The 26,910-nt window shown below is 48.0% G+C and overlaps 4 protein-coding genes, 1 long non-coding RNA gene and 1 other non-coding gene across 8 annotated transcripts; 3 read left to right on the forward strand and 3 right to left on the reverse strand.

Annotated features, from left to right (window-relative positions):
* Positions 1-1,328: 1,328 nt before the first annotated feature.
* On the forward strand, positions 1,329-3,193 carry LOC127761467 (uncharacterized). 3 transcript variants are annotated; one of them, XR_008015251.1, is made up of 6 exons: positions 1,329-1,384; positions 1,480-1,572; positions 1,662-1,730; positions 1,814-1,877; positions 2,238-2,280; positions 3,011-3,193. It is a non-coding gene; the product is annotated as an uncharacterized LOC127761467 (long non-coding RNA). The 3 variants fall into 3 exon arrangements; XR_008015252.1 differs by having other exon boundaries at positions 1,334-1,384; positions 1,493-1,572; XR_008015253.1 differs by having other exon boundaries at positions 1,356-1,384; positions 1,488-1,572.
* Positions 3,194-9,118: 5,925 nt separating this feature from the next.
* LOC127761437 (thioredoxin-like 3-1, chloroplastic) lies at positions 9,119-11,122 on the forward strand. The gene is made up of 5 exons (XM_052285729.1): positions 9,119-9,622; positions 10,251-10,322; positions 10,478-10,544; positions 10,675-10,692; positions 10,848-11,122. Exons 1-5 carry the CDS (start codon positions 9,297-9,299, stop codon positions 10,944-10,946), a joined length of 582 nt encoding a protein of 193 aa, XP_052141689.1. The 5' UTR covers positions 9,119-9,296; the 3' UTR covers positions 10,947-11,122.
* A 129-nt stretch (positions 11,123-11,251) lies between these two features.
* LOC127761438 (uncharacterized) lies at positions 11,252-11,882 on the reverse strand. Its single transcript, XM_052285730.1, has one exon. The coding sequence runs from the start codon at positions 11,776-11,778 to the stop codon at positions 11,473-11,475; it is 306 nt and encodes a 101-aa protein (XP_052141690.1). The 5' UTR covers positions 11,779-11,882; the 3' UTR covers positions 11,252-11,472.
* Positions 11,883-13,422: 1,540 nt separating this feature from the next.
* LOC127762751 (heat shock 70 kDa protein, mitochondrial-like) lies at positions 13,423-17,701 on the reverse strand. Its single transcript, XM_052287233.1, has 6 exons — positions 17,570-17,701; positions 16,236-16,309; positions 16,074-16,152; positions 15,417-15,986; positions 14,684-15,304; positions 13,423-14,337 (listed from the first exon to the last, which is right to left on the reverse strand). Exons 1-6 carry the CDS (start codon positions 17,630-17,632, stop codon positions 13,705-13,707), a joined length of 2,040 nt encoding a protein of 679 aa, XP_052143193.1. The 5' UTR covers positions 17,633-17,701; the 3' UTR covers positions 13,423-13,704.
* A 1,390-nt stretch (positions 17,702-19,091) lies between these two features.
* TRNAS-GCU (transfer RNA serine (anticodon GCU)) lies at positions 19,092-19,179 on the forward strand. Its single transcript has one exon. It is a non-coding gene; the product is annotated as a tRNA-Ser (tRNA).
* An 876-nt stretch (positions 19,180-20,055) lies between these two features.
* LOC127763605 (DNA-3-methyladenine glycosylase) lies at positions 20,056-22,228 on the reverse strand. The gene is made up of 6 exons (XM_052288367.1): positions 21,851-22,228; positions 21,687-21,758; positions 21,458-21,581; positions 20,726-20,796; positions 20,578-20,635; positions 20,056-20,497 (listed from the first exon to the last, which is right to left on the reverse strand). The coding sequence occupies exons 1-6, from the start codon at positions 22,220-22,222 to the stop codon at positions 20,334-20,336; spliced, it is 861 nt and encodes a 286-aa protein (XP_052144327.1). The 5' UTR covers positions 22,223-22,228; the 3' UTR covers positions 20,056-20,333.
* Positions 22,229-26,910: the final 4,682 nt, after the last annotated feature.

Consider the following 26,910-nt stretch of genomic DNA (forward strand, 5'->3'; position numbering starts at 1 on the left):
AGTTTAGGCAGCTTTGGCTGGGCGAAGTGTGTGATGTGTCGACCGATCGATGAACTGAGTTCGCATCATGTCAGCTGTCGATCGAGTGTCCATCTGCCATTGATGAACTGCAGCAAGGAGTTGAGTGAATGCGTGTCTAGATAGATGGTCATCAGGCCAGAAACATGTAAATTCGATGGTCAGGCCAGCAACATGTGAATTCTGAACACTGAATCTGAACTCCCATCCGTTTCAGAAAAATCAGAAGTACGCTTTCAGAAAAATCAGAACTACGCGACGTGAGGAACGCAGGCATTAATTCCTTTAGAGCCCATTGCCTACTTTTGGGCCTCCGGAACTAAGATTGGGCCGTCGGGGAGACTTGCGCCGCATGTGACGCAGCTCGAAGGAATAAGTCCATTTTCCCCATATCATTACATCAAGTTTAATTCGCATCCCTAGACCATAACACCAACCACAACTTACAAAACCGGGTTAAATTTTATCCTCCGATATTACATATAGCTGGTTTTTACTGGATTGGAAAGTGACCTAGTCCACTAGTGTTGACTAGGCGTTTAGCAAAAATAAAAATGAGTCCACATGTCGTTCACTCGCCTCCCCTCTTCTCTCTTTCCACCCTCTTTTCTCAATACCTCATATTAAACTATCCAAACACAGTAGGAATGGCGAAAGATTAGCGTGCCATGTCATCATTTTTTCCAAAAAAACACCCCGTTCTTCTGGTTAATCATGTTTGAGTTCCACCTACCCTAGCGCTGTTCGATTCTGTGTTGGGATCGATCCAGCCATCCACCTGGGCTACGGTGCCGGCTCTTCCATCACCATCAGATCGATGAGAGGACAACAGACGGTCAAGATCTTCCCAACATATCCCCACACAGCCAAAACCCTAGCAACACTCACGGCCCGCACGCATATGGCTCATCCGCCGCGGCGCCGCCACACTGCCGTAGCCCTCACGCACGTGGAGGGCGACACATCGGCACACACCGCCGGCTCTCCGCCTTGCACAACGGAGCGAGGGCGTGGTGTGCGTGCCCGCCGGCCGCCGCTAGCTCCCCACTTCACGCCCCTCTCTTTGCCTCGCCTTCTCTTCTTCCCACTCTTCTCGTGCCCTCGCCGGCTTTTCTCCTCCGTCGTCGTTGGCCCATCGATGGTAGTTCGTCCCCAATCAAGTGCCATTGTAGCAACGTCTATACAAAGCATCATCTCGACGGTCTGCGAGCTTGAGCTCGAGATGCGGTGTTTCCCCATCTCATGCGAATCATTTGGGCCTTGTGAATCTCAGCTCCCGAAGTGTCCAGGGTGAATGAGCGTATCCGTCTCCATCGTCAGCCTGCTGATACTCAGACAATGCTGATCTACCATCCCTCCTTTCAAGGTGAACACCTATGCCCACCTTCCTTTCCAGTCCCGTTTCTTCTACTTTATCCTCACTCTGTCATTCCCTATTTACATGAATATCATTTTGTTCAGTTTCGTAGTTCAGGTCAACATTCATGACTTCGACAAACAGTCTGCCACCTTCATCAGCTCAGCCACTGGGGCCATCACCATCTCCTACATCATGTAGCTACTGATCTGTACCATCTTTATCCATCATTAAAATTTGGCTACAGGAGGATCGATCTCTGAATATTTTCTAAACTTGGCTGCAGGAGGATATGCACAATGTGCTTTGTACAGAGGGATCGTGATCTAGGTGTTTGCAAAGAGCATGCGTGAGGGTAACATATGTTTTCATAACAAAAATATGTTGCAATTGTACATAAATAGTCATATCATTCAAATGAGACATTTCAAATCGCAGGCTATATACCATTAGAGGAGCTCTTACAGACAATGCACAGACAATATAGTATTTCAAGCATCAGGTAGGCTTTCAGTCACTTACGAATTAGCATTTTTCTTTGTGTGTTTTCTCTCAGTACCCACTTGGTTCTTCATGTAGATTCTAGACGATTTAGGTTTGGCACTAATAGAACTAGACTTTCAGTTAAATGGATGATTTATATGCAGGAAGATCCGATTTGCTTGATACCCTATTATCTGTGTACCATTTTCAGTACTTTTGTTGTACGACTGTTATACCTATCCTGACAATGTTATAGATCATTGGATCAAATGGACTAGATCCTTCTTTACACTTTTAATTCTCTTAGCTGGTAGATCATTGAATGGTTAATATGGTCAATTATAGGTTGTATGTTAACATGGTGTATATTTGTCTGCAGGATTTTTTTTCTTCCCTTTACCCATCTCATTCTCTGCGGTGAGGTATTGTTTTTTATTTCTATTTTACTCATCCAGGCCTTCTGCAATAACTATTTTGATGAAACAATTGTAGTTTCCACAATTATATTCAGCTCTTTGTCTTTTAAAACTGAATTACTAGCTGTGAGCTCAGAATAGCAAAGTATTTGCTGTCGAAAATAGAGATGATTTCCTACAGCCCACTAAGGAGTGATGGCAGGATAGATGTGGCTCTTATGTATTATGGTGATTCACCTTGAACTAAAAAAAAATATTTGTCTAGACAATTAATGCCTCCTATTTGCATCAATGAATAGTCAGTTTAAATGCATTGGGTATATTCGCCCAGTTCATTGTATTGCCAGTTGTTTCTGAATGTTACTTATTTAGTTTTTCGAAATATGTAGAGTAAATGACACCATAGTGAAAATTTTCCAATTCAACCATATGCTCATCCATTTTCTTCCCTTAAACATGGAAAACACTTTTACTGGCAGTTGCACTTCAAAGTTTTAGCGAGAAAAGTTATTTCAGTATCTCAACTTGGCCGTTCCTTTTCACCGTATAGTTGATAGCTTGATATTATAGAGAGATAACAGAACTCGCCAAAAGCGTTATAATTTTGATTGAATGCAAGATAACTGTAGTATACTTCCCTATGGGATTGTAAAATTCATCATTGCTTAATCTGTCAACCTTCAAATCATTGTCATCGGCAAGCATAGACTAATCTTCTTTTGTTTTACTGTTATAGGACTACTAGGGAGGGAGTTTCTGCGGTAATATATGCAACACCAAGCATATCCGATATACTTCCGTCAGTGCAGGAGAGTAGTTTAGAGGTTGCATAAGTGCATGTCATTGCTGGAGTGTACCAGTATAAAATGTGCTGAAATTATTTCGTAGCTAATAAAGTAAATTTACAACCTTTTGTTTATACGGGTTACTCTGGTAATTAGTAAGTCTCTCTGACGTGTTCCGGCTGTTATGCTTAATTCCATGTCCAGTTTGTAGTTCTGTTGGACCTTCAAGCAATTATATATTGGTTGTTCGGTGACATCTTCAACCGGCGCAGCGTAGCGCGCCACTATTTCTAGTTTCTCTGAAACACGATGCATTGAGCACACCGATAGAGAGCAGTGATCGGGAGGTGTGACTGATGCCGGCGTGGTGATCAGGAGGTGTGACTGACAAGGAAGTAGCTCAGGGTAAGGAGGTTCGGTGCGGCGCGTGGCCTGCTTAACGGCATACAAGGACAAACCTGAGCAAGAACAACCTATTGGAGCAAGGGCACCCTACTCGGAGCGGGGGCTGCCGAATCAGAGAAGCCATGGTTGTCATCCAGGCTGGGCCCTCCCTTCTCGCCTTCTCCCCCGAGCTACCAAGGAGCGACAAAGAGGTGTCGGGCCAGGTCGCCACCGCATACGTGATGCGGAGCGCATCTTGCTCATGGAGGAAGATCAGGAATTTGCGGGCAAGCCGGGCAGCGTGAAACAGCTTGATACGGAAACTAGGATATGGCGATGGCACCACTGCTTGAGCTTGAGTTCCGCCGCTACCATCGTAGCACCCCTTCCTCATCTCTGCCCTCCTCCGCCATCACTGATAGCCGCGACCCCATCCTTTCCAGCCCGCTCACCATCACCGTCGTCTTCTTGTGGATGGCAAGTGAGCTCGAGCTTGCTGGCTCCTTCTTCTCCTTCACCATCGTGGACTACTCGAACCCCCTCCGCCACCACCGTTGCCGCTTCCCGTGGATGGGCTGGCCAACCGCTGCCCCTCTCCCTGCTAATGAGCTCCTGAAAAAGAGAGGGGATATGTGAAGAGATGGGGAAGGGAGGGGATAGGTGAGGAGATCCGGAAGTTCACTTACATATAGGTTCCACATGTTTTCAAATTTTCTTTTTACTGATTAGGATGCCACGTTAGTCAAAACAGTCATTCATATTGTCCTACGACATGACTCGGGCAGCTTTTGTTAGGATGGGAGTGAATATTTTTAATATTGCGATATACTCCCTCCGTTTCAGATTATAAGACTTTCTAGCATTGTCCATATTCATATAGATATTAATGAATTTAGACACACATATATATCTAGTTTCTTTAACATATATATGAAGGTGGGTAATGCTAGAAAGTCTTATAATATGAAACGGAGGAAGTAGTGATACCAACTAAACTCGAAAAGATGAGGGGCGACAAGTAGACTTATTTCCGCTGGAATATGCTACCGGATGGTGCTAAGCCCATGCAGAGAAACTTGACCGAGTCGCACTAAAAAGGAATAAGTTCACTTCATGACCCTCAAAAGAGACCCGAATCTAATCCATAACCCTAAACCGCAAAACCGGATATCTTCACCCCCAAACTATTGAAACCGGTGCAATTTGACTCTCTTGGTGGTTTTGGATGGCGGTTTCGCTGACGTGGCGCTGACGTGGCAGTGTTGACCTAGTCTGTGTGCTGACGTGGCGCTGATGTGGCATTTCAATTAAAAACATATATGTGGGACCCATTTGTCATTCACACACACAAGATTGTGGGGCCCACTAACATGTAGTGGGCCCCACCTGTCATCTCTTCCCTTTCTTCTTCCTCTCGAACCTCCCCTCCTCCTCCCTTCTCTCTTTTTGTTCTACCTCTCCACTTCGGGCGTTTGCGGGAAGCGAGCGGCGGTGGGCGGGGTCTGAAGCGACGCGACCAGTGGGAGCTGAAGCGGCGGTGGCGGCGGCGTCGAGAGCTAGCTGGAGCGCCGGTGGCCGGAGCTAGCTGGAGCGGCAGCGGCGGCGGCGGTGGGCTGGAGCTGGCAGCGTGGGGCGTGGGCCGGATTGGTGGCGGTCGGCGAGAGCTGAAGCGGCGGCGAGCTAGAGCTACGCGAGAGAGGACGACAGCACCGACGCCGACGAGATCGAGCGGGGGGACGGTGGTCTATGGGCCGGCTACAGCTTCGGATCCATCCGCATCGCCGGGATCAGAGCTCTTCGTCGCCGTCTTCCAACACCTCCCCGCATCCATCCTCGCATCGCGCGGGATGTCGACGGCGGCGGCGGGCGCGGGACGTCGACGGCGGAGGCATCGAGCGGGTCGAGCGGCGGCTCCGGTGGCGTGCGGGCGAGCGCGAGTGCGGGAGGAGGCACCGGCGGCGGCAGGCGCGGGACGTTGACGGCGGAGGCATCGAGCGGGTCGAGCGGCAGGGCTCCGGCGGTGTGCGGGCGAGCACGAGTGCGGGAGGAGGCACCGGCAGTGACAACATGAGCTCGGCGGCTCTGCTTCTCCCCTCTCCCTTCCGGCCCTCACGCGCCACCGCCACCTCTCGTGTAACCCACCACCTCCGTTCCTCCCTCACCTGCTCTCCTCTCCTCTCCTCTCTCCACTTGGCAAGGCTGATGGCGAGGCTACCGCCGCCGCCGCCGTGTAGCGCCCGTTCCGTCGTGGCGCCTAGCGGGAAAACTATCTCTTAAAAACCCTAGTTGCGAAATTCGTTTCTTTGCTTGTTGTCTAGTGTCCGTGCCATCTCAGATCTCAAATCCCCGATCTATCGTCAAGTTCAATCCCGAATCCAAATCCTTCCCATATCAATCCCTTCGCAAAAGTCTATTTCGCCTCCCTAGGGTTCGATGGGCCGAATCCTTCTCGGCCCATCTCCCCCTCCTTCCCCGGGCTCTCTCTCTCTCTCTCTCTCTCTCCCTCTCCCCCGCTCTGCCCGAGCGCTGCACGCGCGTGCGCGCGAGCCGCGCCGAGCCGAGCCCTTCCTTCCGCATCCCGCTGCCGTTCCCGCCGACGCCGCCAAATCATCGCCGCGCACCGTTGCTTCCCGCGCGCGCGCGCCGTGGTGGCCGACCGGCCAGTCGTCGCCGCCGTCACCCTCTGCCGCGCCTGCCGCCCGTGTCGCCGCTCCGCTCCAAGCCACCTCCGCCGTCATCGCCGTCGTCATCGCCTCGGCCCCGCCACTCCCCGCGCGTGCCCCCAAGGGACGGAGGCAGAGCCCTCCGCTCCTGCTGCCGCGTCGCCTTCTCTCCCTCCTCCTTTTCCCGAAACGGCAAGGAGGCAAGCCCCCTTTTCCTCTCCTCCTTTTCCCCTTTTCTCTTCACCGCCGGCGTCATCCTCCTCTGTCGCCGTTTTGGCCGCGAGCGCCGAGCGCCCGCTCGCGCCTTGACCGCCCAAGGTCGGTTTCCAAACCGACATTGCCGCCCTTTAAAGCCCAGGTGCCCTCTCTCCCTTCTCCTCTCGTTTTGTCCCATCGTCTCCACTCCATTGTCGTCCCTCCATCTCTCTCGCCGACCGCCGCCGTCGCGTGTGCCGGAGGAGCCGGTGCGCGCTAGGACGCGGAAGGGGACTCCGGGCGCTCGTCTTCTTCCTCCTCCCCGGCCCGAGGCCGGAGAGATCGCTCCCGCGCCGTCGGTTCTCGTCACTGCGCCCCCCTTCCCCGCATGGTAGTGTCTTCCTCCGTTCTCCCTTCTCATTCCATCTCCTCCTCTTAGACTCGGATAGTAGCACGAGTAGCCTCCCCGTAGCTAGCTGGCGCCGCCCCGACCGTTGCCGCCGCCCGCTGTGTGCTCACCGCCGTGGCTGCCCGTGCTCCGTAGCACCCGCTCGTCGCCGGCCTCGCTCGGCGTAACTCCGCCCAATCCGACGCTAGCAACGGATTCCCATAGCCGCGTAGATGCTCTCACCACCGGGAATCGACCCCTCGTGACCTCGTCGCCGTTTCCCCCTTCCCTCGCCGCCGGTTACCGCCGCCGCAATCCGCCGCCGTCGAGCATTCCCCGGCGAATCCGAGCCGTTGGCTCGTCTCCTCTCGTCCCGTGCAACCTCCCGGAGTGCTCGCTTTCGCCTGTATCGCCGTGGTTCGCTCCGCCGCTCGCCGCCGTCGTCCGCCGTCCGTTTCGGCCGACGTCATCGTCTACCTCCTGCCGGCCCACGTGGCAGCCACGTAGGCGCCACGTCGGCGCCAGCTCGGCCAAGACCAGGTCGAGCCGACCCCAGTCAGCCGCTCCCTCCGACCCCGGTCAGCCGCTCCCTCCGGCCCCGCTCGCGCGCGCGGTCCACCGTGAGCCGTGAGGCTGCGCGTGGGCCCGCCGCATCCGCGTCCGCCGCGAACCACGCGCGTGCACCGCGTCTCCCTCCCAAAACCCTAGCACGTCCCGCGTGCGCCTCGCTCACGGTGAGCCGAGTCGCTGACAAGCGGGCCCCACTCGGGACCACGCGGGATGGACCCGGCCCACCGGCTCTCTCTCTCCACCCCCCTCGCGCGCGCGCCTTGGGCCGCCCTCTTGGGCCGGCCGGCCCATTAAGCTCGGCCGAGCCGCCCTATTCTCTCGGGCCGCGCCCTAGCCGCCCGAGGGAAGTCTAATTTCCGTCCTTCTTTCTTTTCTTTTCTTTTCTTTTTCAAAAAGGGTTTAAATAAATCCTTTTCCTTTAGATCAAAAATCCAATAATCTTAGAAATTCAATATCTTCCCAACCGTAAGTCCGATTGACTCCGTTCAACTTCCAAAATTCCTCAAATCTCGAGATCTATCTAATGGCATGCTTAGAGGTCAATAATAGGGCTTTATTTTCGCCGTTTGTTGAGTTGTCCCGTTTCGCGTGTAGTTTCGGAGCCCGAAGACCCGCTTTGCGAGGATTCCTAGCGTAGTTTTGTTTGACTACTGCCTTGTGAAATTTGCTGATGTGGTTTGGGAATGATGTTTGGAAAATCCGCGGCTGATGGGATCAGCCAGGCCCGGGTGGCCGTTTGAAAGCTGTTGGCCGGGTGCCAATCTTGATCAATTCAAAAGACTGATACATTGCACATACTCCGACCGGACGAGACGCACTGTCCCATCCGTGTCGTTTGAGAAGCACTCACTTAGTTGTTTCAAAAAGGAGTTCAAATAAAACGAATTGCAAAAAAAAACAACAGCCTTTCCTTGAAGCCTGCATTAAACACTTATTTCCCATGGCTTGCTGAGTACTCCCGTACTCACCCTTGCTCTATACAAATAATCTCCCCCCCAGTTGCTGAAGAAGATGAAGCGGATCCTGCTGACGAGGAGTTCTTCCAGGAGCAAGCCGGCTACGATGAGTTTTCGGGTTTCGGCCTAGTTCCCAAGTCGCGCCTGTGATGTTTGGTCAAGTCTTGGCTTTCGCTTCCCTTTTGTAATGCAGTTGTGAGCTCGGGATCTGTCCGCAGCCCAACATGACTGTACTCCTACTCTATAATAAAGAGACCGCTGTTGCTGTGATATTCTGTCTTCCTGTGATACCAGCACTGTTTCCTGGGACTGGTATCGATTAACAGATTAATTTGGAGCGTCACGGGCTAGTTCCGCCTGGGACTAGTTCGGGGCGTGACACGCCGCTGCCGCTGCTCTGGCCCACCCGCCGCCGCTCCAGCTCCAGCCGCCCATGCTCCCTCGCGGCCAGCCAAAGGGGAGAAAAGAGAAAGAGAAAGAAAGAGAGAAGGGAGGAGGAAGAAAGGGAGAAAGAGGATGACATGTGGGGCCCATATGTTAGTGGGCCCCACAATTTTTTATTTTGTGTGTGAATGACTAATGGGTCCCACGCATATTTTTTTTCTAATGCCACCTAAGCGCCACGTCAACGCCACGTGGAAAGAAGACCGAGTCAATACTGCCACGTCAGCGCCACGTCAGCGAAACCGTCATCCAAAACCACCAAGGGAGTCAAATTGCACCGGTTTCAATAGTTTGGGGGTGAAGATATCCGGTTTTACGGTTTAGGGTCATGAATTAGATTCGGGTCACTTTTGAGGGTCATGAAGTGAATTTATTCCCACTAAAAACTCTCGAGATATTTCCGCGATCCGGTAGGGCCCAGTCGCCCAGACGCCAACGCTTTTGTCCCTTCCTACCCCACCTCGCCGTCGCCGCGCGCTCCACCCCTCCTCTCCTCTCCTCTCCTCTCTACGCAAGCGCAGCAATACGGATAAGCTCAGGCTTCCCGCCGCCGCCACTGCCACGAACAGTTCGCTCACCGCCTCACCGGATCGCCGCCGCCGACCAACGCGCAGCGCGGGCGCCGCGTCCCCGAACAATGGCGCTCATAGCGCCGAGCCCCCGGGTGCTGCGCGCGCGCGAGGCGCCCGCCGCAGGCGCCCTGCAGCCACCCGCGGCTGCATGCTCGACCATCGCTGGCGGTGGTGGGGCGGCGGGGAGGCCGCTCGGGATGTGGAGCGGTGGCGGGGGCGGGGGCGGGGGGAAGGGGAGGAGGAGGGAGAGAGGGGATGGGATGTTGAGGGCGGAGGCCTACTTCTGGGACGTGTCGAAGCCGGTGGAGATGGAGGAGATCGACTCCATGGAGAAGCTCGACGACGCGCTCCGGTGGTCCGTCGAGAACAAGCAGCCCATCATCATCGACTGGTACGATCCGCTTTTGCCTTTCCCTGTTTCATTTTTCTGATTTACTACGTGAGCATCCCTGATTTTGCCAGCCCATGAATTCTCTCTGAATTCAGCAATTAGAACTGCGCTTGAGTGTTACAGAGTTCTTAGATTCGCTAGGAATCGACCTGGGATTCTGCGACCAATGTAGCATCGTGTTAGTTTCTGAAAGTTATCATTCTCTTCAGAAAGTTTCTGAAGATACCATGAAGTGAAAAAGTTTTGTTGGAATACCCCGTTTGTCAGGTTCAAATTGCAACGGGAGTGTCACAAGTTTAACTAAAAGACATGTGATTCCTTTCGAATTGAAGCTTTTTGTTAAAAATTTGTATCGGTGGAAGTTCCATGATGAATGTTGATTTCGAAATGGGTGACTGGCTGGAATGGCCCACTTGGCCCACTTAGTCTTAAGAAATGTGCTAAAATAATTCATTTGGACCCACCTGAACGACTTGTGATTGTTCCATGGACTTGTGAGGAGTGTGATCAATAATTGAGATGTTGTTGAGATGAATGTCTATTTTCTTTATCAGAATGCTGGTCTTCAACCATTCCCTAAAGAAATGCTTCCGCAGATGCTGAGGTTCTCTTAAATTGTTCTTGCCAGGATGGCTAGTTGGTGTCGGAAATGCATATATCTGAAGCCCAGACTGGAGAAGATAGCAGGAGAATTTCCAGGGTTGGTTTAAATTTCATCAAATGTTTGTATGTAGGGCTGACACAATTGACAATATGAATTCAATCAAGTTATAGAGGACAGCCTTGCGGGGTATGGACTGTGAGTGTCCCATTGCTTCACTCGAATTAAAATGGTATTTCTCATTTCTTTTGTAGAGTCAGGTTCTACTTTGTCGATGTCAACAAAGTTCCACAGACTGTGGTGAAAAGAGGGAATATAACTGTGAGTCAGCAAATTTTGAGCTTGTCTTTTTTTTTCTGTATTAACTGTTGATTCAGAGTGACTCCAATACTTATCTTATTCATTCTCAATTTCTGTCTTTCCACGTGTTTGGATGCACTTCTATCTTCAGAAAATGCCCACTATCCAGGTAACTCCACACTTCCTTCACAGTTCATTGTCCATATACCAAAATTTGTAAATATCTCTCATTCTGCTTAATATAACACCAGCAATTGCTGGCTTTGGTTTCAAAAAAAAAAAAAAAAACCAAAATTTGATCTTAGAGTTCTCGTTCATGTTCAGTTATGGAAGGATGGAGAATGGGCAGCGGAAGTGATAGGAGGCCATAAAGCATGGCTTGTGATGGATGAGGTTAGGGAAATGATCCAGAAGCACAAGTGACTAACTACCTAAATCAAGCAATTGATATATACTGTAAATAGAGATTTGAGATGATCTCTTCAGATATTAAGTTGTAACGAGATCAATAATTAAAGCAATATTCTGTAATATATTGACGTGCAATTCTTTTGTGCGTTCGCGAAAAAAAATAAAGCAATATTCCAGCTCCTACTAGTGCAAACTCTCAATCCAATACTTCGTACTGTATAGTATAATACTCCTGTATTAGCATGTACATAAGAACTTCAGATTTACGCCATCTGAATAGTATACTTCCAATTTACAGATTGAGGAAAGCAGACAAATTGTAAAGAATCAAATAATCCACCATTCAGTATTAACTTAATTCAATCCACATATCTACAAGATCCACTCTAATAATCTGCCTCTTTCAGAGCCCAGTTCCCAAATTTTCCATTTCCATTAATCACAAACCAAACCAACCCATGATAATTCAGGTTTCTTCAGAGTAACCAAACTAGCACCTAGCTGGCCAGAGCCCAGAAGCTAGCACTAACCGCTTCAATTAATCCTCGCGGCGGCTAGCCCAGCGGCGCGACAAGGTCGGCGACGGCGAGGACGACGGCGACGGCGAGGGCTCGTCGGTGCCGACGGGGACGTCGGAGAGCGGCGCGAGGAAGCGCCTGACGCTCATGGACCGCATCGACCGGAAGCTCATGGACGACCTCAGCTTGCCGTCCTTGGAGAAGACGCTCGACGAGCTGCGGAGGATGAGGTAGACCAGCGCCTGCACCAGCACGAACACGGCAACCTTCGTCACCGCGTCGCGGATCTCCGGCGAGATCATCAAGCTCGTCGCCTCGCCGTCCATGGCGAACAGAAGGATCAAAGCTTGTGTGTTTACGTGTATGCGCGTTTGAGCCGTGTGGGAGAGATCGATCAAAGCTTGTGTGTTTGGTCATCTCGGTCTCCGCTTTGCTCGCTTTATATAGACTCGAGCCGGACTGCATGTTGTTTCGGATTTTCTTGGTCGTGTACGCAAGCGGTGAAGTGTAGTTTTTTTGTTTTTGTTTTTTGTTTTTCTTGGTGGGGGATAGCTTCGTTCATTTGATTGGTTGGATTTGCTTTGCAAGGAAGGAGGTGGCGAGCTGCCTGCGAGCCTGAAACTGTGGAAAATTTGTGTGTCTGCGATTTGGTCGATTTTTTTTATTGTCGCGTTTAGTTTGTCTGATGCGGCGTCGTTTATGCTTTGGTGTTTGATTATTGGGCTTGATGACATCGGTTGTGTCTGGAGATGCGGCTGCTAAGAGTGCTTGGATGGCTTGGATAAGTTGTCATCTGAAGAAAGGGGAAGCAAAGGTGACATGCACGCTGACATGGCGTCCTGAATCTAGATAATGACCTATCGCGTCTACTTGTTTTAAAGTAATCACTTTCTTGGGATCAAAGCAGTGGTTTACTGGTTTATAATATACAGACGTAATTACCAAATTAGATCGAGCACGTTTCGTTTGCTGCAAGCCTTGGTCGATTAACCAATCCTGGAGACACAGATAAGATGAACACGTAGTAGCACTTGTGTTTGACCCTGTCACTGTACCTAATTTTCGCCGCGGAAGATCCCACCCAGAATATTTTGGAACAAACATCAACCGCTGAAATTGACCCAAATCATCCAGAAAACAACAGTTGGAAGAGAAAAGTGATGAACTTTTGGTCGAGGCGTTTCATACTTTCATCTAATCAAAATTTATCTTCTCTTCTAGATGCATACTTGGACTGTCCAGAATGCAACCGAATTCCAAGCCAGATGTCACAATCTTCTAGCCGTTTTACCTTTTTTTTTTTCGCCAGAAACTTCTCTGGACTCGGCATTCCATGTGCCAATTCGATTGGGTTCGATTTCTCAGGAGGAAATAGCAGGAGGAACCGAGGAACGTGCATGCATATAATTCATTTAATTTCATTCCTGCCGAATTATCATCACCGGCATGAAGTCCGGCACCGACCAGTAGCCAGTTGACAGCTTAATTAGAATCAGAGACAGCTAGCTCAGGAGTTCCAGCTAGCTTTGAACCTTGACTCGGTTTGCAATGGCGAGGTTAGCCAGGCAAATGTGCGATGGCCGGAGTGGGTCAAGGCCTCTCTCAATAATGGTCAGCCAGCCTCGGCGCAGCTTGACTTGTGGGAAGAGATGCGCTAGATGCTATAAACGCTTGAGCCGTGCACACGTGCAGAACGTTTGTGTCCGGTGTTTACATACACGGTGCCGGTGCCCATGTTAACAATCAGCAAGGTTCTACACTTCTACCGTAGAAGAATAACTAAAGAAATCAGTATTATGCATTGCATGAGATAAAGAGAGTTCATGAAACAGAGCAAAATAATATTTACTAGTAGGCGTGCAAAACGGAACCGTGATTACCAAAAATGACTTGTTTTAGAGTCGAGATCCTCGACTTGTAGTCCAAAACAGCACCAGGCTCAGCACAAGCAAGCAAGCGGAAGCCAGAGAAGCAGCATCACTTCCATGCAGGATTCATTGTACTCATGAGTGAACAGGGTGAAAAAAAATATCACAATATCACGTCCAGTTTGCGCGATGTATCGCAAGCAAAAGGAGCCAATGCAGCAACCAAGTCATGCATTACAACCCAACTAGACAGGCCTACGAGCTTAGGTGTGTTTTCGTATGACAAAACTTATTACAACGCGCAAGGTCCTAGTATCCCGGTCTCTTCCAAAAAACTACTAGCTGCTATCTCTAAAAGCAGGGCAACTGTTAGCACATGCGGTTTCACTTCTTGACCTCCTCGTACTCAGCCTCTGGAGCCTGCTCGCCTCCGCCCTGAGATCCTCCTGTCTCTGAACCGCCTGCGCCACCACCACCACCAGACATATGCTGCCCAATCTTTGAAACAGCCTTGTTGGCCGCTTCGATATTGGCCTTGATCTTCTCGATGTCATCTGAGGTCATCACAGAGCGGAGATCGGCGATTGCTGTCTCAATCTCAGTGGCAACCTCTGCAGGAATCTTGTCCCTGTACTCTCCCAGACTTTTCTCAACGCTGTAAATGGTAGTGTCAGCGTTGTTTCTGATGTCAATGAGGGCTTTCCGCTCCTGATCCTTCTGAGAGTGAAGCTCAGCCTCCTGGACCATCTTCTGAATCTCAGCTTCTGAAAGGCCACCGGAGGATCGGATGGTGATTTGCTGCTCCTTCCCGGTAGACTTGTCTTTTGCAGAGACCGTCACAATTCCATTGGCATCGATGTCAAATGTGACCTCGATCTGTGGCATACCTCTCGGCGCTGGTGGAATGCCAACAAGATCAAACTCACCAAGAAGCTTGTTGTCTGTCGCCATCTCACGCTCACCTTGCAAGACACGAATGCCCACTTGTGTCTGGTTGTCAGCAGCAGTGGAGAACACCTGCAGAATGCATGGAGTAAATTAAGGAGGTCAAACATATGAAATGGAAACCCCTTGAAAAAGGTGGCAAGCAATCTATCACTACAGATAGAAGAACAAGGTCCTGGCAGATAAAATCAAACAGCAAGGTCAAGAATAAGTACGTAGCTAAAAAGCAGGAAGTTAGTATATCATGTAATGCATGATATAAGAGTATTCATGGATCAATCACAAAATAATCCATGATAAAGAACAGAGCAACACTATGTAATCTACTACTATACCACAATATGAAAATACAAACAAAATTTAATCACGTGACAATGAACTAGATGCTAGGTCATTAACCATTGGGATGCTTGCTAACCTGACTTTTCTTCGTGGGGATTGTAGTGTTACGGTTAATCAGTCTGGTGAAGATACCACCAAGAGTCTCGATACCAAGTGAAAGGGGGGTCACATCAAGGAGAAGCAGCTCCTTTACATCTCCACGGAGAATACCACCCTGTATGGCTGCACCCATGGCTACAGCTTCATCTGGGTTGACCCCTTTGCTTGGGGACTTGCCAAAAATCTCTGAAACAATTTCCTGCACTTTTGGAACTCTTGTCATTCCACCAACAAGAAGGACCTCATCAACCTCCTTGGTAGTTATACCAGCATCCTTCAAGCAATTCTTGCATGGCTCTCTGGTCCTCTCAATGAGGCTATTCACCAAAGATTCAAACTTTGATCTTGTAAGTGTAATGTTCAAATGTTTAGCTCCAGAAGCATCAGCTGTGATGAATGGAAGGTTAATCTCGGTCTGGGCAGTCGATGAGAGTTCAATTTTAGCCTTCTCAGCAGCTTCACGTAACCTCTGCAGAGCCAGCCTGTCCTTTGCCAGATCAATAGCTTCACTCCTCTTGAATTCACTCACCAAGAACTCCAAAAGAGTGTTATCAAAGTCTTCTCCTCCCAGAAAAGTGTCACCATTTGTTGCTTTGACCTGACAAGAAGATAATCAGTGAATCAGCAGGAAAAAGGAATATTATGTAACTACATTTTCTTTGTACATAAAGTTACTAGTTAGCATCAGTGTGTAGTTCATAAATACTGACCTCGAACACCCCATTGGAGATTTCAAGAATTGAGACATCAAAGGTACCTCCTCCCAGGTCAAACACAGCTATCAAACCCTCCTTGTTGTTTGTTCCATAAGACAGAGCAGCAGCAGTTGGTTCATTGATGATCCTCTGGACATCAAGTCCAGCAATGCGACCAGCATCCTTGGTTGCCTGACGCTGAGCATCATTAAAATAAGCTGGAACTGTAATCACGGCCTTTGAAACAGTTTTACCAAGGTAAGATTCAGCAGTCTCCTTCATCTTGGTCAAAACAAATGCACCAATCTGACTTGGTGAGTACTGCTTGCCATCTGTTGTTTCCACCCAAGCATCACCATTTGGAGCCTTCACAATTTTGTATGGTACCATTTTCATCTCTTTCTGTGTTTGTGGATCCTCAAAGCGTCTCCCAATCAGACGTTTTGTGCCAAAGAAAGTGTTTTGTGGGTTGGTCACTGCTTGACGCTTGGCTGGAGTTCCAACAAGTCGCTCTCCCTTCTGATTAAAGGCCACAACTGATGGTGTTGTCCTGGTGCCTTCTGAATTCTCTATCACTTTGGGGTTCTGCAATCATTAACTTGTTAAATCAAATAAACTGACAAGCAAAGCTGGAAGTGAAGCGATGAACGAAGAATCTACAGGATCACCCACCTTTCCCTCCATAACAGAAACACAAGAATTAGTTGTTCCCAAATCAATTCCAATAACCTCGTTTCCAGTTGGTTTTACACTGGGCAAAAAAACCATGAAGATGTTAGAGCATGCTGCATACATATTAGCTAGATTGTGTGTAAACTGAGATTAGACCATTACCTGAAAGCTCTTGCAAAACTACCCCATCGTGAACAAATATTCGCAGAATATGCCGATTGAGCATTGGCGGTCAACTGAAAGGTGTACAAGTTTCATAAATATCGAGAAGGTAAAATGTAAAATGCTAAACATAGCTTAAGATTGAATCTGCAATCCTTCGTATAGTCTATGTGTACAGATCTAGAGTAATCTTGAAACAAGAAGGGGAATTATTAATCTAGGTGACACTGGGAGTGTAAAACAAAATAGTACTCTTGAAACAGCAAGAGAAAATAAAACTACTTGTATGCATGAGCAAGACAAAAGAGGCAGACCTATATGTTTCAGTTTCAGGGTTAACTTAACCCAGGTCCCAGAGTGGTTCAGGTTTATCACTGAAAGATATTACAGGCCATCCTTTTTTGGGGCCATCCCTTTTTGGGGAGAAGACCCACCAAACACAATGTGTAAACACAATATGTTGACAGAGATAAGAAACCGCATGTTGAACAAACTAAATTGACAGGATAGAAGATGATATAGAAATACTAACACAGAGCTCCACGTAGGTTCGGATAGAAGATGAAATAGAAATACTAACACAGAGCTCCACGTAGGTTCGGTTCAATTCATACTACGGAAACAAACAGAACGCTATCTGGCCAAGTGGCCATAAGCTTTAGACAAACAAAGCTCCAGTTCTCCCATTAGTGTATTGGCATGATTGCATGAAGCTCCAACTGAATCGTAGTACTTACAAAAGTGTCTTATGTAAGTATGCAAGAAGTGCAGCAATCACACCCGGACACTCAGGACGTTACAATCTTGTGCCTCCTAGCTTAAGGAACATGAAGAGAGGCGATCCCCTTCTTGACGAATGACCAAGAAAATCAACTACCTTACCCCACCCTCCCATCGTCCTCTACTCACCATGCTAAATTATACACGATCTAACATTTCAAAAGGAGAATGGCACACAGATCCAATCCATACCACCGGCAGTAAGGAAAAAAAATCATAATTTGAATTTGCACCTAGATAACATATCCCTCATCTAATCTAAAACAACATAGCGAAAAGGTCAACCAGTATGACATATCAGATAGGTAGCTGCAAGCCAGCAAGAGATAGCAAGACGTCAACAGCTAGTAGAGGAATCCACCGTGAAAAAAAGTAACCACAGCCACATGAGAACCCAACCAAGGACACTAATCAGCCACCCATGGCTCGATCCGGGCAGATCCAAGCAAAAGAAACCGCAGTCGAGGACCAAATCGCGCTATCACAGATCGCCGCATCAAATCAAACGCGCGAGGGAGGCAGATTAGGGAACGGGAGGCGGAGAGGGGGCGTACCGTTCCGAGGGGCGAGGCGAGGTCTCGCCGGCGGGCGGCTCGGAGAAGCAGCGACGCCGCCATGGCCGGACGGGGAGGGAGGGGAGGGGGGGGGAGGCGAGGAGGGGTTTAGGGTTTTGGTTTTGGCGTGTGGAGGCGTGAACTTATTGGGGATTGGGGGAACTTTGGGGAGAGGCGTGGCTTGCGGAGGAGGGGGGGGATTGGTTGTTGGGCTGCTGCCTGCTGGGATGGATGTATGGCTGGGCGGTGGGGCGCCACGTCGTCGCGGCTTGCGGGTGGTGCGGATGCGGGTGGCCGTGTGTGTGTGTGGAACCTTCTCGAATCGCATGGGATAGCGTGGCCTGCGCACGAATGGGCCGGCCTGGTAGGGGGTGGATCGGTTGGGATAAGTCCATCTATCGTTCCTTATCTGTACGTCGAGTCTTTACTTGTAATCCTTAAACCACAATATCGAAAATCTTTACCCTTCATTTTAATAAAACTTTTCAAATCATGTTTTATGGCAGTATATGGATGGTTTGGCTGTTGTGACATCCTAGTCAACAAAGCAGCAGCACAAGCTCAACGGTTGAGACTAGGAGGAGGCAAACGCTGATGGGGGAATCGGACACCAGCCTGCCGATCTAGCGCGGAGAGCACCTCGGAGGGGGGTGCTACTGCGCGCGTACGCGCCAGCTAGAGCGCGGCCCCCCGCCCCGTTTATTTTTTCATGTTCGCATTTTTTTCCCGATTTTGACGTTCTCTTTTTTTTCGCCGTTTCTTTCCGATTTTTTTTTCAATCACCTCTTTACAAATGTAGAATTGAAAGTTTTTAATTTTGAGTTGAAAGATTTCAAATCTTGACCTGAAAGTTTTCAAATCTGTGTTGAAAGTTTTAATTATGGGTTGAAAATTTTCAAATCTAGGTTGAAAGTTTTTCAAATTTGAAATGAAAAGTTGGAAGTTTTTGAATTAGAGTTGAAAGTCTTAATTTAGAATATAGTCTTAAATTATATTTGGAAAGTCAAATAAAACAACCGAACGCTAATACAGAGGGGAAAAAATCTAAACTAATCACGATACTAATCACGTTTCCTAGTACAACCTAATTACCTAAACTAGCGCTAATCACAACGTTAATTATTTTTTAATTCTGATTTTAACCCTATGCGTAACGACGCGTGGTCTTCCCAGGCGAAAAAAAGCAAAAAAAAAAAAGGAAACGATGGACTGTCGTGTGAGGGTTTGGGCCGCGTGCAAGGGATGGGCCAGAAACACGCGCAACATAAGCTTACGCGTGCGTACGCGCGAATTAGGAAAACCGCTCGTTGGATCTCTTCTCTAGGCAAGGATCCTATCGAGCTCGCAACGGCGGCGGCCAACCTCGCTAGTCTCCATGTCTGTCTTGTACCTCTGCGCCCAGAGCATGGCTAACGATGAGAGCAACGAAACGAGGCATACGATCCAGGAACGCAGCACGGATTTTTTGCAATCGTTATTTCTTGCCTCTGTCATATCACGGAAACCTTTCGATTTGGAACGGGGAGAGATGGCTGAGTGGACTAAAGCGGCGGATTGCTAATCCGTTGTACAATTTTTTTGTACCGAGGGTTCGAATCCCTCTCTTTCCGCCCCACCGCCTCCTTAGACGTGAATGCGGAGAGGAAGAGGACGAGGGGTGAAGGCATGGAAGGCCAAGAAGGTGTAGTAGAGGAACGCATGTCCTTGCAAGTGCCATCGAGGCAGGCCTCCCACAGCACAGTGTGGCAGGCGAGTAGGTCCTCCTTGAGCCACTTCAAGATATGCTAAGCGGCGTCGAAAACGCCAAGGTACACGGCGCCCTTGGTCGCGCGGTCCCTCCCTGCATTCCCCCCCCCCCCCCCTCCATTTCACTGAACCTGAACACCAGGAGCGTTCCCATGGCAGAGTTGTTCAGGCCGGAGCGACACCCCTTGCATGATGATAACGATTGAAACTTGAGGTCTAGCCCAGAGAGGGCCTAGAGGGCATGTTCTCCCCATCGTTGGCATGCTCTGTTGACCTCGCGTGCGTGATTGAGGAAAAAGAGTAGAGAAAGAAGTGGGAGCTGATACGTGGGCTCAACATATTTTTTTCTTCTCACTTACATGTGAGCTCCGTATGTTATTTCTTAAAAAAATTCTTTTTATCAACTAGAATGCCACATCAGCGGAACCAGTTGTCTGTACTGCCCTGGACCTGTCTTGGACGGTTCTGGCAATACAAGAAGATTTATAATATCGATTTTTGGGATGCCAATTAAACTCAACGTGAAGATGAGGGACAGCTGGACTTATTCCGCTTTGGTTTTTTGCTGGCCTTATGCTTTGGCCCAGCTCAGCCCGAGAAGGCACCTAGAACGCTAGACGTCTGGTTGTTCCCCTATAAGCCGCTGGATCAAGATGGACGATCCAGATTGAGGCTTGAAAGCAGGCAATTCTCGATATGCACACTAGGCTCTCTAATGTTTCATTACTATACTTGCACAATGGACTGCTGATTTTGCCTTTTCTTTTTGGCCGGACAATGTGGCCTACCAAAGCAAAAGTCATGTACACAGGTGGATTTGACTTCATAGTTGCATCTCTATCCGACACTGCCGTGTCGATGAAACTAAGAGTTTCTGAACATCAAACATGGCGCACTATAATGTGGACAAGCAGCAGCTACCCTTCACCTCTAGCAAAAGACAAAAACATCAAACATCCATTTACTTTGGTACTAAGCTCCAGCCTCCAAGGCCTCCAGCAGTCCAGCCTCCAAGCCCTCACCTTGGTCTGAGAGTGTTTTTGGGGGCACTAATCCATGGCGTCCCTGCGACGGCGAACCTCCATGGTGCAGCAACATGCTCCGGCGATGCGTATTCGATGCCTACACGGGGGCCAACCAAAATGTTCTCCGGTTCTGGCCCGTCTAGTACCTCCAACCCACCTAAGACATGTAATGTCAGGCGAAAACATGTTGATACGATCTGGCAGTTTTGAACGATGTTGGAGATCACTGAATCATACCAGGTGTGTACAGAGGATGGTTGGACCAGTCAGTGGAAAGCCCCAGAGCTTGACCAACCTGAATAACACATTCAGAGACAGTTATAATTCAGTTGTGTGGGAACAGTGATGATGCAGAATACAAAACTTGGTATTGAAAGGCATAAACCTTTCCTGGTCCAGTGAGTAGAAGTGGCTTATCAGTCTGCTGGCCTCGACGCTGCTGAATAGTTGCCAGCCCTACAGTATTTTGCAAGACAATGAGAAAAGATGCCATCAAGCTCAAACTAGATGTTACACAATAGAATTTACAGGAGGAACAGACATTTGGCAGTAACTAGTAACCTGACTGGGTTTTTCTTACATGACCAAATGCAGATGATTTATATAAGCTCTATGGTCTAAGCATATAGTTGCTTTTGTAAAATTGGAACTCCAGTAGTCCAAACAAAGAAACAGATTTTACTTTCTGAAGTTAGGAGGGACAGACGGAAGAAAAACAATTGCCGAAACATGTGAGGAAAGATTATCGCATATCCTCTTCCTCTTGCTCACACAGCAACCTCCTCGTAAACTTCCCTTGTGTTCTTTAAGTAAAACATATTCTCTAATGCATACTTCATATCACATTAAGTCTGAAGTGAAACATACATTTCAGAAGTGAAAATTATTGCGATTACAGTATATATCTTCCGATCTAAACTAAACAAGCACCAAACGAAACTGCAGCCGAGGTTTATAAACTGTAAGTCACCCAAATAACTTGGTCATGTTCACTTGTTGTTACTTCAGGAAAAAAGCTGATCAGATCATACATGATACTCCATAATGCTCAAAATACTTGAGAGAAATCAGAAATGCATACTGCTCAAAATACTTGAGAGAAATCGGAAATGCATACCACTAACGGGAGCACATGACCGAATCAGAACAGCAGCTCCAACTCCCTCCTTGTCAGCGACGACATTGAGCATCATGTGCAGTCCATAGCACAGGTAAACATACGCATGCCCTCCTGATCCAAACTACACCGGATGAAGGAAAACTTCAGCCCACATTGAAGTTCAAGAGACTCCCCCCAAATTTGCTAAGCTTATCGAAGAATTTAAGGCAAGAAGCATCGGCCTTACCACAGGAGCAGTCCTCGCCGTGATGCCGAACCGGCCGTGGCACGCGGAGTCATTTGGCCTGTAAGCCTCCACCTGGAGGAACACGCAGGAACAAATCCACAGTAATCGCACTTGGCCGCAGTGATTACTGATTAGTAGGAGTGGTAAGGTGAAAGAACAAGCACCTCGGTGATGCGGAGGACGACTTCGTCGCGGCGCAGCAGCTTGCCGAGGAGGCGTGGGGCGAGGTCAAGCGCGTCCACCTCGAAGAAATCGCGCGGCAATGCGGGCCCAAACGGCGACTGCAACGACACCGCCGTACACGCCGGGTGCGGTGGTTTCCCCGCGGCGATGGTCTCTCCGGCGGCGACGCGGCGGGTACGGGGCTGCCGCTTCTTCCTGTGGGGGGATCGCTTGAAGCGTGGGGGCGTGGGCGCCCCGGAGGTGGTGGTGGTGGTCATCGGAGATGGCCGGCTCCCTCCGGCTACCGGCGGCGGCGGTGGCGTGGGGGTGTGTGCGTGGGGATGGACGGTGCAGATGGAAGGAAGGGATTTCATCGATGGATTGGCAATACACTAGAGTACTACTGAACTCACCGGCCCACGCGATTAGTATTTACAAAAAAAAAAAAGTCAACGATTAGACTATGGCTGTGTTCGGATTCATATTATGGGAACTAATCACTTCCGCACGGAAAACGGAACGATTCATTAGCACGTGATTAATTAAGTATTATCAAAAACAGATTAATTGATTTTTTAAGCAACTTTCGTATAGAAATTTTTTTAAAAAAACGTATTGTTTAGCAGTTTGAAAAGCGTGCGCGCGGAAAACGCCGAACACATCCATATGTGTTTTTTTAAAAAAACAAATGGTTGACAGTTTGGAAATAAACATTACACTTCACCATTTTATTGTACTCTATCTGTCCTAAAATATAAGAATCTAGAATTGGATAGGATATTTCCTAATACTACGAATCTAGACAGGCCTTATCTGATCCTATGTTTTTATATTTTGGGGCTGATCAGGTATTGTATTTGAGTTCATATTTATTAGAGGCATCCATATCGGTTGCATATGTAAGGTTTACATTTTTAAAGGGTACGTCAAGAAAAAAGCATTCGAGATTAGTCTCTAACAAAAGTTAGAATGGTCACCCTTTTTTTTTCCATTGCTGATCTCTACCGATTAGGCATGAATAATGTATCACGGTGACAAGTGACCATGGTAATCTATGTGGGAGAATCTACATCATAAAATATGGTGAAACCTTGGAATCTCAGAGAGATACGTAGGGATGTCACTAGGGTTATTGCACTGTCATGCACACCTCTATAAGCATCTATCTTTCTTCCTCCTTCGTTTAGGTTAGAAAAAAAATATGTTAGTAGAAAAACGTATTGACTTATGTTAGCCATTTATGTCTGATACCCATGAGTTGTCACGTGTGATGTGGCTATTTCGCAGTTAGCAAGAAAAACATTGAAGAATATAGATGTTGGATAATGTTTGACTATCAAAGGGGATACCATTGCCTTTACAATAAACTAGCAATACCAGTGCTAAATGAGACATCTATATGTTGTTGACCCAATAAAATTTCTACTAGAGTTAGATTACTTGATGAAATTTGAAACTACTTTACCACTCGTAACAAATAATTAAATATTTCTTTGAACTTTGATGGTCTAACAAATAATCCCTAGCTAATACTACCTCCGTCAAAAAAAAAGTGCAGTTATGGTTTCCCGTGTCCAACGTTTGGCCGTCCGTATTACTTGAAAAAAATATGGTCAATATTTTTATTGTTATTAGATGTTAAAACATGAATAATATTTTATATGTGACTATTTTTTTAAAAAAAAACCAAATAAAATAGACGGTCACAACTGTAATTATATTGGGTCGGAGTTAGTATTTGCCACCATCTTCATTGGCTCCGAGATCGCCATCCAATAATTTGGTGGAGACAATTGAACAACTCGTACGGATGCTCCATCGATTTCTGTGTACCCTGTATAGCGAGTGATAGTGCCTCCATCCATCCACAGGTGACCGTCCGTTCCTAGCCTCGGCCCGTAGAGTGTCGACTTGGTGGACAGCACAAACTCGGTGTCAATAATGGTCTTGGGTGATGGCCCTTGACCTCCATCTCCATGGCGAGTGGTCGTCGTCGTAGGAGGACTCAGCAGGTTCAGGTTCTCGTTGGACACAATCACATGCCTCGGCCGCATCCACAACGGCATTGATATTGTGCAGAGCCCGATGTTTAGCTCCACCATTGCTCTTGCCGCGCTAGCTTCTGCGTCATATGTTGGCCCTATGGTTCCTTCGCTTGATGGGGGTGATGGATATAGAGCGACCTAATTGATTCGAGCGATAGTTAGCATAGTTAGTGTCTGTTCATAAGCAATTCATTATTTAGATAAAAATATCATTCTCATAATTTACTTGTTTAATGTGGTAGGTGTTAACACTCTTCTCTACAAAACATAGCGAAACTAATCTTTTATATTTTAGAACGGAGTTTTTCTTCTTAAAAATATATATGGGAGTTTAATTCTTTTTTATTTACAGAACTTTTAGAGAGATTCATATATATATATATATATATACACACACAAAAATAAATTAATACATACCTCGATAACTTCGGGTTTGATGAAACATATTGGGAGAGCGAGGTGGAGAGGCGGAACCGCAAAGTAGAGCCCGTGTTTTGCCTCTTCCTGCCTGTGGACCGCGATCGCGACGCTGTCTTCGTCCCTGAAGACAATCACCGTGTTGTCTAGTATCACGCACAAGGTGATCGCCTCGATGGCGCCGAACGCCACCATGTCCGCCTGCAGGTCATCGAGTTTCTGGAAAATAAAATCGAGACCTTGGGCCAGAACGCATCGACGATGGAGGCTGTGCATATCCCCACCCTCGGAGATCAGCTGGCTCGTGATGGGTACCAAGAGATCTCGCGCCAGTGTTGCCCTCTCGACGATGTCACCGTGCAGATCGCGTAGGTTTCCCAAAGAGAACATGATTGTTACTATTTGGCTTGGAATTTTCGAGGCTGGAGCTGAATTATACGTATGAATTTTGGGCGAATACGAATATCTCTCGCTAGCCTAGACGCAATAATACGGCGGCTGAAGTACGATTGAGATTTGAGAGAGGCTCTGATGAATATATAAGATTTTGTGGCCGAATACGAATACCTCTCGGCCTGTCGCTGGCCTAGTCGATGGTAGCAGTCGGGCTGGGCCCGCTCAGGAAGAGGAAAACGAGTCAGAATCAGACACGGGGTTGGGGGCTCCATTTAGCCCACGTGAAATTGTTTGGCCCATGCTGGCGAACATAATTGGGCCTCGGGCTCGGGCTGCTCGCACGTGCAGCGCGCGTGCGCTGCGGAGTGCTTCGTCGTGCCATCTCGCATCGCACCCCAGACCAGACCATGGCGGCGGCGGCGCTCTGCTCCGCCTCCCCGGCCATCTCCACGGCGGCAGCTCTCGGCGACGGCGTGGCCACGCTCCGCCTCGCGGTCCTACTGCGCCTTCGCCTCTCCACCGCGGGCTGTGGGCTGTGGCTGCGGTGGGGACCCCATCCTGGCAGGCGCGTCGGCGGCTTCCACGACTACGGAGGAAGAGGGATCAGGTGTTAGAGATGATGATCCCGACGGCTTCCTCCGCTCCGAGAAGTTCAGGCTTAAAAATCGGCTTTAGGTGAAAGGAGCCCGTGAATTTGCACAGTAGAGATGTTTGTACACTCTCCCACACTGATGTATGTACATTTTTTGCTGGACTAGTGCTGTGTGTTTGCCTATTTACTCTGATACGGTGCATAAGTGCATCCGTCTACAATAAGATAATACTATCCTTTTAGATGATTACGTGCCCTATAAGTGTCCAGTTACCCCCCTCGATGGCAGGAAGGGAAGATAAAAACACAACAGAGTTTGAATGTGCTGAGCATTTCAAATAGAATGAAATGACAGGTTGCTAGAAGCTTAGAAGTGAAAATATATATCACTGTATGTCTGTATCAGGCATATGGTTTCTGCTAGTAATCTTCTAGCATTGAAAAATCAAATCTGTTTAGTGCTCAATGGTAGCTCTTGGACGAGATGATCTTAGCTGTTCAAGCACAATGAAATCTACAATGTTAATTGCTAAATGAACTAGTAGTAGACACCGTATATTCTGAATGACGGCATTGAGAGATTAAAACTATTTACTGCTACTGTTGTCCTTAGACAAAACACTTTATGAACTGCAATATAACCTCAAGTACTATGGTTGAATATGATAAAGTTGGTCTTAAATTGTGCTAGTAATAAATTACACATACATTCGAGTCTCTATTGTTTTTCAAGTTTAGCTCTGGTTACCTGTTTCAGGTAAACGTTGAGCATAAAAGATTCGATTTTGTTTCTGTTCCAGGATCGAGAGTGCGGTATCTGAAGAGTCACATGATGACCGCACAGAGAATGAACATATTATACATGACCATGAACACCGTAATCACCATCATCATCATGAGTTCATGACCATGAACACAAACATGGTAAGTATAAATGTTGAGACATGATCATAATCACTGTCATGATCCTCACCAATTATCATTTTGAGAACTCCTGCTAAACTGAAAAGTAGTCGACGACAACTACTGAAGACAGGCTAACCTTAGTAGCAATATATCCATGCCTGAACTGTGTAGGCATTCTTATCTGTTTATATATATATATTTTTTTTGGGAATACGCAAGGAGCGCATTTTTTCTATTAAGAGAAATAAAAGTTATTTACAAGGATAAAAGGAAAACAAGCAGGGGACCGATACAGGACGCTATGGAAAACTATAGGAATATCTCGCGCTAAATTTGGCTACCACGACCTTGTAAAGGCCAAACAGCGGGGATCCCGTGATTAGCCGACTTCCAAAGCATGGCCTCCTCCGCCATTGCTTTCGCCACTTTGGTCCAAGACCTTTGTTGTTGATTGAAGATTCGGTTGTTCCGTTCCTTCCAAATTGTCCAAGCCACCAGTGTCACGATAGTGTCGAAGCCTCGACGATGCCGGTCCCCAATCTTCATTCGGCTCTCACAGAGCCAATTGTGGAAGGATGGCTCGTTGACAGGTAAGCAGTTCGGACTCTTTATTGCCTGAAGCGTCCACCACCATAATTGTCTCGATTCAGGGCATGCTATCAAGATGTGATCAATGCTTTCCTCCTGCTGATCGCAAAGAACACAG

The sequence above is a fragment of the Oryza glaberrima genome, chromosome 2 (genome assembly GCF_000147395.1).
Source record: "Oryza glaberrima chromosome 2, OglaRS2, whole genome shotgun sequence".
Taxonomy (NCBI): Eukaryota; Viridiplantae; Streptophyta; class Magnoliopsida; order Poales; family Poaceae; genus Oryza; species Oryza glaberrima.

Coding starts and splice junctions, on each gene's coding strand:
- LOC127761437 (XM_052285729.1), top strand. CDS start 9,297: ATGGCGCTCATAGCGCCGAGCCCCCGGGTGCTGCGCGCGCGCGAGGCG. Junction 9,623..10,250: donor CAGCCCATCATCATCGACTG/GTACGATCCGCT, acceptor TGTTCTTGCCAG/GATGGCTAGTTGGTGTCGGA. Junction 10,323..10,477: donor ATAGCAGGAGAATTTCCAGG/GTTGGTTTAAAT, acceptor TTTCTTTTGTAG/AGTCAGGTTCTACTTTGTCG.
- LOC127762751 (XM_052287233.1), bottom strand. CDS start 17,632: ATGGCGGCGTCGCTGCTTCTCCGAGCCGCCCGCCGGCGAGACCTCGCC. Junction 16,310..17,569: donor TCGCCTCGCCCCTCGGAACG/GTACGCCCCCTC, acceptor TACACCTTTCAG/TTGACCGCCAATGCTCAATC. Junction 14,338..14,683: donor TCCCCACGAAGAAAAGTCAG/GTTAGCAAGCAT, acceptor TGCATTCTGCAG/GTGTTCTCCACTGCTGCTGA.
- LOC127761438 (XM_052285730.1), bottom strand. CDS start 11,778: ATGGACGGCGAGGCGACGAGCTTGATGATCTCGCCGGAGATCCGCGAC.
- LOC127763605 (XM_052288367.1), bottom strand. CDS start 22,222: ATGAAATCCCTTCCTTCCATCTGCACCGTCCATCCCCACGCACACACC. Junction 21,582..21,686: donor CGGCGAGGACTGCTCCTGTG/GTAAGGCCGATG, acceptor CATCCGGTGTAG/TTTGGATCAGGAGGGCATGC. Junction 20,636..20,725: donor TACTCACTGGACCAGGAAAG/GTTTATGCCTTT, acceptor TGTGTTATTCAG/GTTGGTCAAGCTCTGGGGCT.